The sequence below is a fragment of the Bacillus rossius genome, chromosome 2 (assembly GCF_032445375.1).
Source record: "Bacillus rossius redtenbacheri isolate Brsri chromosome 2, Brsri_v3, whole genome shotgun sequence".
Taxonomy (NCBI): Eukaryota; Metazoa; Arthropoda; class Insecta; order Phasmatodea; family Bacillidae; genus Bacillus; species Bacillus rossius.
The window spans coordinates 100,688,658-100,707,997 of NC_086331.1; the positions used below are offsets into that span (position 1 = coordinate 100,688,658).

Below are 19,340 nucleotides of genomic sequence, written 5' to 3' on the forward strand. Positions count from 1 at the left end.
GCTTCAGAATATGTGATTTCGAATAACACGAGCATTTTCAGTAACAAATTAGTCATGCTAAGTGAGGGATAGGTGTATACAAATTGTGCTTTTGCATATATATATGAACATATTTTATTTGTATATCTTATTGCTACAATATTATTAAATACATAGCTCAGTCTATTAGATTATTTCATACTAGGTAGACCTATAGCCTTAATTTTAAATTAAAATTAAAGGTTAATTGGGAAATGAATGTCTATGAATGTGCATAGGTATTAAGAAATAAAACTTTATAGTAGTACAACTATAGTGTAAGACTTTGTTATAATTTATAATCATCTAACATGTGCGTAAACTGTTTAGTGAATTTTTAATCAGTATTTAAATTAAATTCATTGTTGAAAATCAGGTCCAAAGCCCGGGTTTAGTATTTTTCCAAGTCTTTTTCACTTTTATAAGAGCTGTTCCATTAAATAGTTTAACCTTTCACTCTGCAAATTGAATGATTCAACAGTCTATGTACCTGCTTCAGCAGCAAATTCTAGTAGCAGACTCAGAACTGTGTTTGATTCACGTCCAGAAATTTAGTTGAAAACACAATTTGTGTATATATTTATCATTCTAGGCATTATTTAAAAGAATTCTACGTTAAATTTTGTGTCAGAGTTTCGTATTTGCAATATGAGAGCACAAAATTTGCTTGGTAGCAAGATTAGACATTTCCATATCACTCACATTTTTTTTTATTCCTGTTCATGCACAGTGGTAATTTTCTATGCCTGTTTTGTTTTGAAGCGGGACATGCATGTAATTAATAGGCTCTGAAGCACTTTGGTATAATCTTGGCCCAGTTATAATTTTTTAGCTACGCAGTAAATTAGACTCTGTCCATCAAAGTTTTTCTAGCCGTGCCTTTGGAAGTTCCTTTATACATAGATATATTAAATATGTATGCATAGGTGGTTTATACATAAAATTCAAAAGGTAATTTTCAATAAAGAATTATTATCATAAAATTAAACAAACATTTTAATAACTCAATGCCATGAGGCACATAAAACTGTTTGGACTGACTACAAATTACGGCATTGCTGCTCTTGTAAGACGACTCAAGCGCAACGACTAGGCCAGACACCCCTCCTTCCATGCTGCGAAAGGGGAAGGCGGATGATGTGCAGCGTGGAATCCGAGAAGACTTTTTTCTCTTGTCGCACTATAGAGCTCGGATGGGGCTGTGCAGTGGAAAAAATTTTATGACCAACAGCTACAGTGCCTACAAACACATCACATAATCACTCAGCAACAAGGATGTATACCAAAAATGTAAATGGCAGGAAACTGACAAGTTGTTTATGTAAGTATAACCATAATAACAACTTAACCTGTCCATTAGAACTCTTTTAAAACTTATTTTTATCTATTTTGTACATTTTTATCATTAGAAAAGATCTCTACCAAAAACCCAAATTAAAAAAAGTTACAACCTGGAAAATATCTCAATTTACTATCACGGGGAGGGGAGGGGGTGGGAATTGCATGGTGTGCATAAGCCTAAACTCTAAATCATTGTTTACACTATCATCAGCTGTTCAAGCAGTCAAAAGCAGTAAGCCTTATAAAATTTCTTTATAAATATCACCAAGAAACCATTTTACAGTGCAACAGTCATTTACAAACTTTTCTGTATAAATTGTAGAATCAAGTAAAAACATACCAAAAACAAAGTACAGTAAAACCAGAAAAATCTTTAAGATAATCCTGTAAACAAATACAATGACAATGCTATTTAACAGTGAAACATTTAAAACATATGACTACTTTAAGCCAAATTGTGGTGTCAATTCATGGTGATTCTTCTTTACCTATATAATTCATTATGCTGATCTAAAAAAAAAAAAAAAATGTATTTTTAAATATTTCATCAGATCTAGATACTTTACTTCTCATCTTCAAAGAATGCAATTTTCAAACTATAACATTACAAACAATTTTTCCTATGAGGCACAAATACACACAAAATAAATTTTAAAAGTCGTTGCAAACTGGATCCGCTCAGCTCGGAGGACAAATATTGATTAAAACCATGCATGTGAATGGCACACCACACACTATAGCTGAGCACAACTGAACCAAGCGCATCCAAAGGCAAAACAACCTTAAAGGGGTAAGTTCCTAATTAGCTTTCATCTATAATCTTGTATTTTTGCCTCTGAATTAAATTCAGTAAATAAAATAACTACAGATGAAGGTTCATAAATGGTTTTATCTCTTTGATAAGTGTTATTTAATGGGTTTAAGAGCCTAAAAAATACATTTTTATTTCAATTCTAGCAAGAATTGAGAGCATAAAACCATGATATACAATTGTTAACAATTAATTGTTAGTCTTTGTTGTAAAACTATTTATTTATAGGATATCATTAATTCACATATAAACATTCTGTCACCCCAAAACCCTGAAAAATTTCAGATTCTAAGATTTTTATAACACCAAATTTTTATTGAGTTAAGAAAATGAAGAGTTTTATGAAAAATGTCATGTACAAAACATTTAATTCAAAATAGTATACCACATCATTAAATGCTCTTTCAGGGCTCCCAACAACTTGTTTCAGTAATTTTCCCTGAGTTTTCCCTGTCCTATAATATATTTTCCCTGTGCTAAATTTAAAAAAATAATGCAATAAACTAATTACAATAAGAACAATTTTACATAATATACAGGCATACCTATGCTAATAACATAAAGGTATTATCACCTATTTTATTTCCTGCTAAATTGCTGTGAACATTTAGACATTCATAGGCCTAATGTTAAACCACTTCTGCTGCATAGGAAAAAAAAGGTTTAGGTATCTTGCATATTTAATGTACATTCACAAAATATTACAAATATGTACTGGTTATTCTTTAAGCCCATTACATATTTTTCTTAATTTTTTTAAATTTTTATCTCTAAATGCTCTTTTTGTTTCTCTATTTCCAGTTTTTATTTAGCAGCTCTTGAATTTCTACAGTCTTGCATTTTTTTCCTTCCTTACAATATCTGTCCAACTTCTTGTCCTCTTCTTCATTTTGACGTTTTTGCTCCAGGGCATCTTTGTACCTTGAAGCTGCTCCTCTGGCATATTATAACATTTCCTGATCTACTTGAATACAATTTTCACCACCAGCATTACTAACTCCATCCCAAACTCGTCACAGGCCAATCAAAAATTCCTCATGGAGAATTTCAATAAGCATCTCCTTATTGATGGAGAATCCAGATTCCACAAAAGCATTACCATGTGAGAGAATTAATGTAATTTTCACTGCAAGCCATATATCTTTATAAACTGTTCTTTTCCACTCAACATATCTGCAACAAAAGTGTCCAATCTGTTATTGTGTACATGAAATGATGCAAGTTTGTCAAAATTGATATTAGTAACAAATTTGGTAAACTGAACACTAGCTCTATCAGATTGAAGAGCAGTTAGGTGCTTGGCAGACATAAGAATTTGCAAACATATATCCATGCTTGTCCTACACTCTTCCTGTTTGTCCAACAATTTTCTAGGGTCCAAACAAGAAGCAGCTTTAACCATTTTGTATTTTATTGGGCTACGTTCAACAAGTATCTTGGCAATCTGAACCATGCATGTTTTGCATTCTGTTAAGAACCTTTGTTTCTGAAGTTCTTTTACATCAACCACACCTAACTCATGCTTTGCAGCAAATCCAATTTTCAACTTTGAGAGAGGAAGTCCCAGACTTACATCGTCCAAATAAATACTAATAAGCTGATATGCAGTTGTCTTGGCTTTCAAAATTTCCATCTTAATGAAACGTCCCAGCAACTCTCTTAGCAAGTTCTCCAATTCCTTATGCAGAAATGGTAACATTGGTTTCGATGTTTGGAACTTCTTTAAAAATGGTTCAAGTGAAGAAGCCATTGTCAGGAAAAAAACTCAGCTTAGCTAGCAACAAAGAATCCCTCAAACAATCCTTCACTTTCTCAACAGAATATGTAGCAGGTAATTTACTGGTCTTAAAAAATTTTTTTCAAGTGAGGAAAAATTTGTATTGCTCTCTCACACACTGGGACATTTTCCAACCACCGACAATCACAAAATTTGATCGGAAGAACACTGCAACTTTTAACTTGTCTCAAGTCTGATCATCGAGCAGGTGAGTCTTTGAACACAGAATATATGGCCCTTAAAAATTGAACAACATCCCACCTGGTCTTTCTAAAACCCATTTGAAAGGCACCATGAATAACATGGAGACCACAAGATCCCAGGTCTAATATATCTGGATCTTCTTCGCACACCCTAGTTTTTGCCTTCAATTTTTTCATAAACAACCAATTGACTTTCGGCCCATCCATGGATACTTGTACAATTTTGGATAGTTCCACATCCTTTAGTCCCTGTTGAAACCCTTCTAAGAGATCATCAGCTGTAGAATTGCCTAAAAATGAATAATTCCAGTACCTGGTCATTACTTGAGTTTTGTTGACGTCCCATATACGTACAGCTATGTCCATTTGTTGTACCTTTGATACCCTATTGAAGGATTCATCAAAGCACGCAACAATGTATTTTGTGGATCTGATTTCATCTGTTAGTTTGTGAAAAAAATATGGGGCAAGTCCATAAGTAACTAAGTATGCAGTCTTGGTACTACTAAGCTGCATTTCTTGTGCAATGGAACTATCTGGAAACATTTTAGCAAACAAATTGCTTATTCCTTGTTGGCTATTAAAACTGTCTTTTTTCATAATAAAATGTAATGCCCACAATATTTCTGCCTTTCTGACATTACTGTCTCCCTGAAAATGTATTTTATTTACCATACCTGAAGATGCCTCTTTGAGAGCACTGAATTATGATGATGATGATGATCCAGTTAACAATGAACAGGATGCTGGTGTGCTGGATGCTAATTCAGAATTTGGTGCTGTGGAAACACTTGAAATAATTGATCCCTTTGTTTCTTGGTGATTTAAAGGCTTTGTTAAGTATGCTGACATAGATGCAGAAATACTGCTCGCAGTAACCAACTGTTTGTGAAATTTCCCTTCTTGATGGCTCTTCACAGACTGCCTACCCATACTACTCAAAGAAAATACCTTTTTATACAAAATACAATTTGCACTATTGTCATCACCCTCAACATGACGTAGCCACTTTTTCCAGTCAGGAAACTGTGATCCATCTAGCCAAGCAGGATTGAATTTAGACATCGTGAATGTCACACAATTATCCACTCAGACTATCAAGAATAGGCCTAGGCCTAATGTAGAGTAGCAAAACACATTCAATACTGAAACGCTTAGTCTCACAAGTTTCACCCTGTTTTCATTGCACAATTAAGGAAACTGTGCTAGCACACACCCGTGAATGTAACCTACATTTCTAATGAGAAAATAATAAGAGGACCGCTGTTGATTTCTTCTGAAAAGAAAAAAAAAACATTTCTCACAATTGACTAAAAAATTTCAAATATATTCAACTGCTTCTGTAGAACTCTTGACTCAGAATAACACAATGTGTAACTATTTTCGCGGTGTTTTTGTTGTGTGAGATAGGCAAAAATCTCGTCATGAAACCATAATACTACCAACTACACAAATTACAGTGATACAAAAACACCACCACAGCTGCAGCACTTTTGAAAAAATACATCTGAATAAATGAAAATATGTTCACTAAACAATCTTCAAAAAGTTTCCAGCGTACCGGATACTTCAAAGTTATGACACAAACTGCCAAACGTATACGAACTACGGTGCCGCCAACTGGCTTGGCGCAGCTCGGCACGGTCCGGGGCCACCTAGCATGAAATTCGGCACGTCACAGCTGTATGGTGAACCAAACTTTCCCGGGACTCGTGGCTTATCTATTACTTTGATTTACATGTACGACCCGCACCCCAACTTTCCGATTTTGTTTTTAAGAAAAAATGAGCTTGTGATACATGTATTAATCAATATATATAAATATATATACACACACACACACACACACACACTGTGATTGCCGCACAACAAATTTACCTGAGTTTTCCCTGTGTTTTTGAGCCATTTCAATTTCCCTAATTTTCCCTGTTTTCCCGGTTTTTGGGAACCCTGTCTTTGCTTATGCTAGAATTGAAATAAAAATTGGCTTTTAAGTTTTTCAAAACCATTAAATACAAATTTTTTAATCTGACAAAAACATTGACAGTAAAAGGTCTCGAATCCAGCATGCTCGAGCCCATGGTGATGCGGTTTTGCAGGAATATCAAATGTCAATATAGTTATACGGGCATATAAAATGTGAAATGTATAATGTAAACTGCTATAAAACAGGAAAAACTGTATTGAAATATACACTATCTATAAGCTCTGTAAGAGAACTAAAAATGCACACAGCACAGTAAGGCAACTTGGTGGCCATTGTAAACAGCTTGAACCAATACTTGATTGGTACCGGATTATGAATGTGCAGAACCATAAAATGCTGTATTAAAGACCTTTAACTGAATAAACAACTAACCAACATTTAATTCACGAGTAAAATACAAATTTAAAGTATAACCATTTAGGATACTACCCCCTTAAATCTATCTGAAGAATGTCTGCTGAAGTAGCCAATACAATATTTTATTTGCACTTCATTCTGCCATCTAATAGTTTTTTCCACAAATCAAACTGTTCATGAAACTTCACCATATGTATACTAATGCCTTTTTGGATATTGCAGGGGTTAAAAGAAATGCGTTTATTAAGAAATTCATTGACATGTGATCGCTTAATCTTAAGATCTTGTGCCACAATTCCAGTTACAAAAACATCTTCAAGTTTCAGATATGTTTTCTGCAATGTGTGAGTGTACAAATCATGAATCACATCACCAGTCATTAAATATGCTGGCCCTGTGGTAAAGTCAGGAAATACAGATGGTGAGAACTGTTGGAGTGAAATAAAATACTTGGATTTTTTGTTGCGAATTGGTTTCCATTTCTTTGCAAGGCGGCCAAATATTGTCCTTTTATCTTTAAAATGTTTATCCACAAAAGTAAGCAATTTTGGAATGTTAATAAACATATCATCGTCTGTTTTTAACACAAAACTACTCTGATTGCAGTAAATATCGACCCACTGTAACATTGAAACTGTCTTTAAAGTAAGGTTGTTGTAAGAGTCTACAAATTTGGCACTAACTATATCATTATAAAGATGATACTCATCTCGTATAGCTTCATTGAGCTGTTTATTGCTTGTTGAACCCAAGAAAAATGCAATTGAAATATCACTTCGCTGTGAATAATGACCCCATGTTTGTCTTATGGCCATTCGAGCCTCATTATGAGAGGGTGCAGAAGTAATGACCACTAAAAGTTTTAAATTACTTCCAAAATCTGGGCACAACTCTGAACTTGTTATTTCATATCCAGGTTCATATATATCACTCGTTAGGAAACCTTTATCTAAGCCATCCGATGGGGTTACATTATTTAAATGCAAGTGCTGAGGTGCTGCATTTGTAGCAGCTGGTGGTGCAGACTTCGAAGAACTTTTTGCCGCTTTCAAAAATTCTTGTGACAACACTGCAAATAAAGACGAGTGAGAAGTTCCAGACTTGTTGATGCTCGTGGATCCATTTTCCACAACATTAATATTAAACTGATGCGAATTTAGTGATGGTAATGTTGGCAGACTGACAGGAGATGACTTTGTTTGAATGCCTGCACAAAAAAAAACCAAACACATTTATTAAAGAAATTGTTTTATAGATTCTAGAACTAATACATTACTATTTGATTTTAAAATAATATCCGTAAGGTAATACTGGATTCTACTGAGTTTTACAGTGGCTTTTTTTTTCTCACAAAGAAGGTAAGTATTACTTCAAAGGATGTATTCAAATGCACTATGTTTAGTTGGTGGTTAAATGCCAAGATATGGCACACCTTGATATTAATTACTTAATTAATTAATTATTGGTTGGCATCACAATATCATCCACACATCAAAACATACAATATAGTGGCAGTAAATGTAAAAAAAAAACAAAAAAATATCCGACTATAAATAGTGGTAAAAACTTAGTCGTAAAATATACTACATTAACCCAGACTCGCACACCTGCCAAAAATAGTATGCATTAGTCAAACTCAGGTACATTATTTTTACAAAATACCATTCTTATGTTTTCTTCCTTCACACTATGAGAATGATTAATCAGATGAGTTAGAAGATCAAAAGGAGCTATGTACATGTAAAATATTCATGCTTCAAGTTAACACATTTTTTGCAGCCAGTATTGTGTAAACAAAATTCTTATTTTCAATTATGAATGGAATGAGCGGTAAACTTCAAATTCATGGCCCAATGACTAATCTGTACACAATATATATTAATAAACAATTTTACTTCATTACTGGATAGAAATAAGGCTATGATATTGTTTTAATTAAGTATATATTTTAATACTAAAGCAAAAATTGTTAACAGTTTGTTATAAAAAATTAGAGGAAATACTTATTACCGTAATCATAAACATGCACAATTGCATCAATTTTTCAGCCCAAACTACTTACAAGAAATTTTATTCAAATGATTCAAAAGTCTATGTCAATACTATGCAAATATGAATGTCAATGTCAAGATGAAACGAAAGCACAAAAATTTAATGTTTCGTAACTTTTAATTCAAACTCACTGTTTGAAAACCTTACAAACATTTTGTCCTTTCAGTATGTGCCTTGCTAGGTTTGCCAACCATCTCATATTGTAAAGAATTTCCCATTCCACACAGCCAAAAGAATTATTCCATGTGGATATGAAACAAGATATCTTTTATTCAGTATCAGATGTTCAGCAAACATGCACAATAAAGATCAACTATACATCACTTCTGTGGTTCCCTCTTTGTATGCTAAGCCAGCGAAACCAAGATAACATCTGGAGATGCTATTCATTAACATTTATTTGGTAGCAGAGCTATTTTGTGCAAAGGTAATGGTTGCGTGTAGTTTTAGTGTGTTTGAGAATTCTTTTCAAGTCGAGCGAGGGGAAATAATGTAATTTTCTGTCGCAAAAGAGATAAATGGCTTTGCTTGTGCATGACTAAATACAAACAGAATTAATAGTGACTATCTCCCAGCAGTAAATATATGGCTAGTAAGGTAGTTTTCACATACAAAACAATGTTATTTTAAAGTTGAAATCTAATATTCCTTTGGATATTACAGCTTACTTATTTAATTAACAGAGATATTGAATTGTCTGATGTGAAAAAGTAATGATTCATACTTTAACACCTTTCAATTTTATAGGTATTAATACGAGCTCCATGTGTGACAAAATAATATTCTAATGATAGTCAACTTTTTCACAGGTTTACTCCATGTATCTGTTGTGATCACCACTGAACTATTAACCAAAATATTTTCAATTTTTTTTAACAATGTCATAACGGTAGCAGTAATTATATTATAAATATAATCAATATCTTTATTCAAACAGTAATAAATATTTTTAACGATCTTAAATAGAACCTTACATTAAAGCATTCTTTAAAAATGTTTTCATTACAATCAATATTTTTATACTATTGTACTGTTAGTGTATGTAAACCCTATTTGCCATAGAGAATAACTAATTGCTATGTAAAAAAATTACTGAAAAATGTCTGAACAAAAAAATTTATATACTGACTCATTGCTTTCAAACCGCCCAGCAGTGACCCGGTACCTATCCATGGAACATTGCAGACTGGGCTTCAAACCCTAATTAGGTTGTAAGAAAATGGCAACAAAGATAAAGATTTTTGTGCTTTTTCAAGATAATGATTTAAGCTGGTTTGTTTTGAGCTTATTTCTATAACAAGCATGCTTCATAATAATTGTTTTATTTTCATTAAGCATTTTAATAAATCATGTTTTTACCATGCATGTTTTGTGTACCTTTACGTTGGTGGACCTTATCAAAATTTATTGAGTCAGGTGGGCTGCTGGATTCCTCAGGTTGGAACCATTCTAAGTGAAGTAGGATGATTTAAAATAAATATTTAATCAAAATAAAATATTTTCTGTTTCTTTAAAGGAGACCAAACTAAAACATAATTTGTAGGATAAATGTTGTCACACCTTCTAAAGAGCTTTTGATGTTACGTATATTTTTGGAGATGATCAAGAGTAGTAACGTCTTGTCAACAGTTATGTCAGCAGAGACGATGTAACAACCCAGATTACAGCCTTCCTCATGCAATTCAGCAATAATAATTTGTTATAAATTTTTCGTCATATTTCAGGTTAGAATTTAAGTTTTTCCTTTTTCAAAGTTATTGTAAACATAATTCTCCGGTTTTATTGTTTTTATTTTTAAAATTCACAAGTTTATTTTTCTCGTAATTTTTTGCTGGCTTTTTTGTGTGGGAAGGCATGCTGACGTGATTTTCCTTCATTTTTTCAACGACCGAGGCTTTGTTTCACACGCTAGGCATGTAGTCACGGTCATGGGAGTGCGAGAAAGATACAAAATCGCTGCGTCGTGGGAACAGAAGCAAGCATTTCGTGGGAGCTTCTGTTGCTATGTGCCGTGATTGGCTGAAAATTGCGTCAGCGAGCCCAGGACACTGCCCGCACGAAGGAAAGGAAGGCTGTAAGATCAGTCACTGTCCGAGCACCAGGCCGAGCGATCGTTGTTCGGGCGGCGGGCCGAGCAGGCCGTGGCCGGGCAATGTCTCAGTGTCATATATATTTTTGATGAACAGTTTATTTTTTTTGTGTGCTCTGTCCAGAATATAGTGTAAAATTTACATAAATAAATAAAACAGGCAATACATCGAACATTGTTTATTAATTTATTCTTTCGTGACCTGCAACCTGTATGTTTCACTCATTACCTAATTTGAGCTAGCCGGAGGTGCGTGGTGAGTGGTAACATTTGGCGGCCCAACGTGTGGCTGGCACGGACTTCTACATGCCCTGAGTTAGCAACATTTTCTAAAAACCTTTTTTTTTTCTAAAAAAAAAAATACGTCAAGAACTTTAAGCTATGTTTACATCTATCAATCATGGGCCGTGCTGTTTACCGCCTGACTGTTTCAACTAGTGCTTTGTCCAGGCCTCGTAAAAACCACGGGAAACTGAAGCTGCGAGACCCAGGGGTGTCCAGTACGCAGAACTTCGAGATGTCGCATCGCAGAACTTCGAGATCGTCGCATCGCGGGACTTCGAGATCGTCGCATCGTGGGACTACGCAGAACGTCGAGATCGTCGCATCGTGGGACTACGCAGAACGTCGAGATGTCGCATTGTGGGACTACGCAGAACGTCGAGATGTCGCATCGTGGGACTATGCAGAACGTCGAGATGTCGCATCGTGGGACTACGCAGAACGTCGAGATCGTCGCTTCACGGGACTACGTGGGACAGAGCAACAAACACAGCAAGTAAACTGTCATAATTTAGAAACTTAATTTTTTTAAATTATCACTGGTTAGGTATAGATCTTTTTATTTGGTTCAGTGAAGTGAAAAACCAACTAAATTTAAACACAAAATTTATAAAACAGGATTTTCCAGGTCCCCAAGAAATATCTGGTAACATGGAACATCCTGCAGGAACTATTCAAAGTGAGGTTATGGGGGGGTCTGAACAGATGATGCGAATGTTAATTACCATACAACAACAAATTGCACAGGTGCAACAGAAAATGGAATGCATGCCTGTAAGGGAAGAAATTTTCAAACATCAACAACAGGAAGTTGTAAAAGTGGAAACTGAAATTAAACATAAACAGGTTAATGTAAACAATCAAATTTCCGCATGTGCATCAAGTGTTCCGAGCTGTGAATCACAAGTGGAAAGGGAACAAACTAATTTAGAAACTTGTGAAATGAAAGTAATAGTGTCAAAAGAAAATATTGAATTTGTTGGGCATGATTTAAAAGAAAAAATTAACATTGAAAACACATTTGAAAAGTTTCATGATGAGGAAAACAGGGAATATTCGGATAATGTAGAGGAAACATTTTGTAAAATAAGAGTTAATGGACATGTGAACAGGAGTTTGTATAAACATATGACAAAAGTAGAGACTGAAATGAAAGCCTTCTCGGACAAACTTAAGGATGAGTTTGCCGAAGAGGTAATCAGTGAATTGAGTTCTGCAGATTGCAGAGAAGTGATAGAAAGACATTTTTTTCAAAATCTAAACAGTAATGTGACAAATGTGGGTTGTGTGTACCGAACTGTCGCCAAGAATGTAAACAGTTTTTTGTCATGTGCACAGACAGTAGTAATGAGTGAGAAATGTAAAGGGGTGATGCAACATGTGCTAGGAACAGAGCTTTTGGAAACAGTGTGTGTAGACTTGTTTGGCCCACTGCCTAGATGGAGGGGTGGAGTTAAATATAGTTTCGTCATGTTCGGTGATTTTTAAATTTGTTGCATTTTTGCCATTTTTTAATGTTTTTCATAAATTTTTTTGTACTTTCAATTATGTATATTTTGATAATGTTTTGTATTTTCTAGAGTTTTTGTATTTTTTTTTTTAAGATTTGATAAAGTATAATATAGAAATGGATATGTAAGATTTATGATAGCAAATTTTTAAAATGAATAATATAATTTTTTACAAGGTTTTTAACGAGAAGGAAAGCTGTACACATAAATTTTAAAGATAAATGACTATTTGTCAATGTGAATGTTTTTCTGTTGTTTTGAAACAATAACAATAATAATATAGGTATAAATTCTTTTGAGTAGACCGATACTAAATATTATTTGAAGAAATGCTTTACATTGTGATAATTTCATTGCACTTAGGTAATGTTTTGTTTGTTTAATGTTGTGTCATGGGAAGGTGTTAAATATAGTTATGGTTTCGAAAAAATTGATAGTAATTTTAAAAAGATTTCATGTTTTAAATTAAGGTGCCACCAGGGGCGTAGCCTGGCGGGGGGGGGGGGGGGGGGGGGGTTTGGGGTTCAACCCCCCCCCCCCCCCCCCCCCTTAGCCCCAAATCTTTAATTAATTTGTTATTCATCACTCAAACAAATTTCATATTAAAATTAATAAAAATTTTACCATTACAATATTCAAATTTAAGTACCAAAAACTGCTAAAATATCACTATTTTACACCTTAAAAATCCAAATTTTCCCGGGGGAGGACCCCCGGACCCCCCGCTTTAATACGGGGGGGGGGGGGGGGGGGGGCCGCATGCTTCTTAACACCCCCCATACACAAATCCTGGCTACGCCACTGAGTGCCACACATGTTTAATGTAAAATATATAGTTTTGGATTAAATGACAGGGTGTCAACCTCCTATAATAAAGGTATGAAATGTAACGCTATACGTTAATGAAAAAAGTCGTCGAGTTTTGAAGCTCCAGAAGCAGTTGTGTGTTCATGATGGCCAGAGTTTAGGTGAATTTTTGTATTGCCCTAAATAAGCAGCAAATGTTTTTGTGTGGTGTTTGTGAGGCAGCTGGGGGGCCAGGAGGTTAATTTTAAATATGTTTCCAGCATGGAGTCCGATGTTTTTTTTTTTGCAAGGGTGCGTCCCTTCTCCTTGGTCGCTCCCACCCCTCATCAATGTTAATATATGTGTTGCTGCTGAAAGGGGAGATATGGTTTGAAACCTAAGGAAGGTCATTTGTTGATGTAATTTGTTTTTGAAGATAAGCGTACGACTGTATCTTAATGAAGTGTTTGTCATGCCATGACTGTAGAATTGTATCAACTTGTTGTTTGTTGAAAATTGTTTGAGAGATTGTTTTTAAATTTATTTGAGCATGTTGAGTAATCACATGACAGTTTAAAGAGTTTTTGTGAGTTTCGAGAATGTTTCCTAAGTGACAGTGAAGATAAATTTTGGGCGTCACCCACATTTGTAAGAATAGTTTTTTAGTGCATTGAAATGTTTATGAGGTATATAGGAACTTCAGAGGTTAGGTTTGGACAGATTTTTCTCATTTTTTTTTTGTGCTTTTGTAACTTAATGTAACAACCCAGATTACAGCCTTCCTCATGCAATTCAGCAATAATAATTTGTTATAAATTTTTTGTCATATTTCAAGTTAGATTTAAAGTTTTTCCTTTTTCAAAGTTATTGTAAATATAATTCTCCGGTTTTATTGTTTTTATTTTTAAAATTCACAAGTTTATTTTTCTTGTAATTTTTTGCTGGCTTTTTTGTGCGAGAAGGCATGCTGACGTGATTTTCCTTCATTTTTTCAACGACCGAGGCTTTGTTTCACACGCTAGGCGTGTGAGTCACGGTCACGGGAGTGCAAGAAAGATACAAAATCGCTGCATCACGGGAACAGAAGTAAGCATTTCGTGGGAGCTTCTGTTGCTATGCGCCGTGATTGGCTGAAAATTGCGTCAGCGAGCCCAGGACACTGCCCGCACGAAGGAAAGGAAGGCTGTAAGATCAGTCACTGTCCGAGCACCAGGCCGAGCGATCGTTGTTCGGGCGGCGGGCCAAGCAGGCCGTGGCCGGGCAATGGCTCAGTGTCATATATATATATTTGATGAACAGTTTATTTTTTTTGTGTGCTCTGTCCAGAATATAGTGTAAAATTTACATAAATAAATAAAACAGGCAATACATTGAACATTGTTTATTAATTTATTCTGTCTTCGTGACCTGCAACATGTATGTTCCACTCATTACCTAATTTGAGCTAGCCGGAGGTGGTGAGTGGTAACAACGATTACACATGGCACAGAACATTGATTGCCTAGAGCAAGGAACCATACCAACATTTGCCTGGAGTGAGTTCAGGAAACCAGAATAAGGATGCGGTTATGAGTCCAGTGTTTATCACTGTCTCATAATAGTGCTTGGCAAACTATTTCTAACAAATAAACAAGTATCATAAATACACTACATCATACAAAATTTTATCAAAACCACTTAATTTTTGCTAATTAGCAATATCTACTTCATGTGAATTTTTAATGATTTTTCAAAAGTACTCATTTATGTTTTCAACTGTGTGGTATAAATTAAATGAGATTTCTTCCATTACAGTCTAGGGTGTGTTTTTACTTCACGTAGTTAACACGTCTGTAATGAGCATAGCTAATATTACAAAATACATAAGCAAAAACAACTAAGATAAAATGTACTAAACAGAAACAAGATATTTTTTTTTATTTTTTTGTTTCAATTTTAAAAAAACAGATTTTTGTTTTATTGTTTTTATTTCAATATATTTTGTTTAATCATATCAAACATTAAACAGAAGATTTCAGTGTTATTATTGTTTTTATTTTAATTGGTTTTGTTTATTTTTATCAAACATTACACTATGATGATTCTTGAAACTTAATTTCACCAAAATAGTGTAATTCTGACTGTGATACATACTGCATTTTTACACAATTTTTATTTGTAATAAATTTTTTTATAATAAATTTACTCATAAAGGTAAAAATAAATCAGTAAAATTTCGTATGTTCAAAAAATATGCCCACATCAGTAACACTCAAATTAACTTATAAAAAAAAAGTCAAACAAAGTAAATTTTATCTTTTCTATCCATTTGTATCAGACATTTTGGTACAAAATACAGACTAAGATAATAGCACTGATTGAGTTTTGAATAATAAAAATTTAAAGTTTGTGATTTTAGAAAAGTTTTGCTTAAATTCTATTTATTTTCATGACTTCGTATGGTATATTTGCTTGAATTTTGGTGTTACAAGAAGTACCAACATTCTTTTCGGTGTTATTTGGTTTTAAACAATTAATCATAAAATACTGTCCATAGTAACAATTTAAACAATCAAAAAATAATATTCTGCAGCTTACTTTTTTTATTTTAATAATTTAAAGTAAATATGGTAGTCTAAAATTAGATATCTGCACACAAAAACATTTACCATTAAAAAAAAAGGAAAAGTCCAGCTTTTAAGCTTGTAAATTATTTTACATACCATCATATTTCATATAAAAATATCCAATTGTGCCATAAAATGATGAGTAGGTGATTATGCATATTCCAATGATGCCAAGTACCAATGAACGGAAGAAGCAAAATTGAGAAGCCATCTGCTGCAAAAAAAATTTGAACCCTTTTAAAGATAATACTTAATTTATTAAACTACAATACATTTTATAAGTTTTGTAATATTTTTACATTAAAAGCTGTGAGGAAAAAATACTTTAGGTAGTGATTTCATACAATAGTTATCATTTATTTTAACTTTTTTTATGCAAGCAAACAGTAAAAAACATATCAATATGTGAATTATGAAACAAAATAACACAGAACACAAATTATGTCAAAGGAATTTCTGACCAAGTGGCAAGAATTCTTAGGAAGCATGAAATTCACACAGTTCTGAAACCCATAAACAAGATTGAGGGGTCTCTGAAATCGGTGAAAGAAAAAACCCCTGCCGAAAACCTAGCCGGTGTGTACAAGATTCCATGATCCTGTGGCAAGGTATATATAGGACAAACTGGCAGACGAATAATCACAAGAGTTAAAGAACACATCAGTGACTACAAACATGAAAACCCATGATCAGCAGAACACTCCATGGAAACCAGACACAGCATTGATTTCGACCAATTCCACACCATATCCAGCATCTGACAATACAAGAAAAGATACATTCGAGAATCAATAGAAATATTAAAACACCCAGCAAACATTAATAGAGAAGATGGCTACAAATTAAGCAAAATATGGAACCCACTCTTTAGAAATCCTCAAAACATAGCTCCACAGCCAACATCAGACAAATCGCCCCTTTTGGAAAAACAGCCCAGCCAACCAGAAGAAAGGAAGGCTCTGATTGGCCCACAGCAGCAGCCAATCAGGAAGCACCTTCCTCTCAGGCAAGAGTATATAAAGGCAGGACAACTGGTAAGAAACTCAGTAGGTAACTGCTTCCTGATGATGGCGACTGCAATGTCGACCAAAACGTTGGTGAATTATTTGCCAAGGGCATGGCTACAACCTAAGTTACATTTTTTTTAAGAAATCACGAGACCAACATAATTTTTTTTTAATTTGGTATTAATGTGTTGACAGCACGCCAAACATACAACTACGCAGAACAGGGATATCAGTGAAGGAATCACACTTAGACTATAGTAAGGAACATACAGCAGTTGACTGGACTGGTTTCGGGAATCCATGGAAAAATGGAACCAGGATGAAAGGACAGACCGGTGATCCAACCCGGGTTCTCTGGAATGCGAGTCCTGTGTTTTACCACTGTGCCACCTCGCTCTATAAACGAATTAAAAAGCCATACAGAAATATTAATGAGAAGCAATTAATTTTACAAATAACATAAGAACTAATAAAGCAGATACGTTTGCACTTACATGTTCAAATATTTAGCGTTGCTGGGATCAGGAGCTGAACAGCCATCCTCTTGCTCTATTCTATGGACAAGGATGACACATTATGCAGGTCTGGCTGGCATGACAGGCGCGAGAGTGGTCGTGTTTTAGCTCTTACTGCCAGAGATGCTAGACACAGTGGCCAGGAGTGTGCACACTTTCCAACAGGGTCCCAGCGCCCTGCAAGACCAGCTCGTCTGTCGACCATGCACACACAGTATTGCTAATAGGTGAATGTGCATCTCCTGTACACACTGAAACCGAAAAGAAAAAAAAAATCACAAACCTATGTTTCCATGTACTAAAATAACACACTAGGCTTATGAAAATATAATCCCTTTATAATTAAAAGGAATATATAAAATTTTGACATTTGTGATTCATATATACTCTTTTGGACTAACACTGTAAACAAAAACATGGGTACATTAGAAGTTATACTTAGGCCTACTGGTGTAATAAAAAACTAACTCTAATTTTGCAAGCAAATAATTAATAAAGATAATTGATAAACTGAATTTATAAATATGGTTGCTAAAGCATATAATTATTTAATTTCATAAAATAATCAAGATAAATTTTAATTAATAATGGAAATCAATAAGTATGCTGAATAGTTGTTCTGATTTATTTATTCTAATTTATTTATTTATTTTTACGATTTATTAAATAATAATAAATAATAATAATGTAATAATTTATAATGCAAATAACTTCCAGGAAACTACTAAACCTTCCAAAGACACTACCAGCCAGTGTTAATGGAAGCTTACAAGCAAACTGACATCGTTATACATACAGGTACATAACCTCACTCATATACACACACTTGAAAATCCATTTGAAAAAATTTATAAACACAATTTACATCACTAATATTCACAATAAATAAATGTTTATAATTATATTGACCAGCATTCAATAATGTTACGAACGTTAGCATGGCCACGTCACGCGCAAGTGCAGAGCTAGCTGGGCTGCATCACATACTGCCATAACATGAGATGTGCCGTGCGCACCTGGGTCGCCGCTTTATCTCCCTCCAGCCCTCCGCTCCCCCCGCGCGGCACTGTTAGTTTGACATCCGAAACCTGCCAGCTGTGGAGTTACGCGAGCCGCTAACACATGTTTTCGAGAGATTTCTGCCGTCGGGACGGCTCGAAATGACGCGACTGGCCCCGGCCGCTCTCGTGAGTTCTGGAATTGCGCCGGGGCCTATATATATGCTCGAGGACGTCAGGGGAGGGAGTGGAGTTCAGAGAGAGAGTTCAGGCGGCAGCCTTCCCGCGGCGGAGCTTGCGGGGCGATAGTGCCGCGGGTGCGGCAGAGTGGGGAAGTCCTTGGACGAAGGTTCCAGGGCAGGGAGTGAGTGAGTGAGTGGAGTCAGGAGTTTTCCCACAGCGAAGTTTCTGGGCGATAGTGCCGCGGGTGCGGCGGAGTCCCGAGCGAAGTTCCGAGCGAGGCGTCGAGTAGGATCTCGGCGAAGGGGAAGTGCAATAGCGGCGGCGGAGTGTGGCTATGGAGTCCTGCGACGGAGGACCACGAGGGGTGCTGCGGCAAGAGTTGCGCCAGACATGCGGCCCAGCGCGGCGTGTGGATTGTGAGAAACGAGTGACTGGAAGCAGCAACATTTTTTTAAGTACAATTGATTAATTGGCATTTTTAGATTATTAGCTAGTAATGTAAATAGTGGCAATGAATAAAACTGTGTGATAAAAATCTTTAATTGGGCTATCCTTTACGAACCTTCAGTAAATCGTAACAATATCAGTCACTAAAGTAGAATATTTAAAAAGCACATATAGGTATAATTTTAATTTGTATGTAGCCTTTTTTTCATACTTTGAAAATTTTATTGCATAGTGCACGCGCATCATAAAAATTCACTCTCATCATGCTTTCATAACACACCTAAAGAAGTATAACTTCAAAACTGACAACTACAAACACAGATGCATAAATGTTTACATGCACCCTTTCTCCAATTTATTTTCTTTTATT

General features: G+C 34.9%; 1 protein-coding gene across 5 annotated transcripts in view; it reads right to left on the minus strand.

The window, feature by feature from the left end:
- The window catches only part of LOC134529518 (beta-1,3-galactosyltransferase 5-like), a 66,861-nt gene that overhangs the window by 21,630 nt on the left and 25,891 nt on the right, over window positions 1-19,340 (minus strand). Inside the window, exons 2-4 of one of the 5 annotated variants that reach the window (XM_063363688.1) lie at window positions 17,322-17,593; window positions 15,917-16,031; window positions 1-1,258 (exon numbers count right to left, since the gene is read on the minus strand). The exon at window positions 1-1,258 is cut by the window's left edge and continues 21,630 nt beyond it. Coding sequence is in view for 2 of the 5 variants with exons in the window: in XM_063363691.1 (XP_063219761.1) it covers window positions 6,617-7,701; window positions 15,917-16,031 (1,200 nt within the window). In the remaining 3 variants the exon portion in view is untranslated. Of the gene's footprint in view, window positions 7,702-15,916; window positions 16,035-17,321; window positions 17,594-19,340 lie in introns of all 5 variants that reach the window. The other 4 variants (XM_063363689.1, XM_063363687.1, XM_063363691.1 and 1 more) reach the window with 4 other exon arrangements.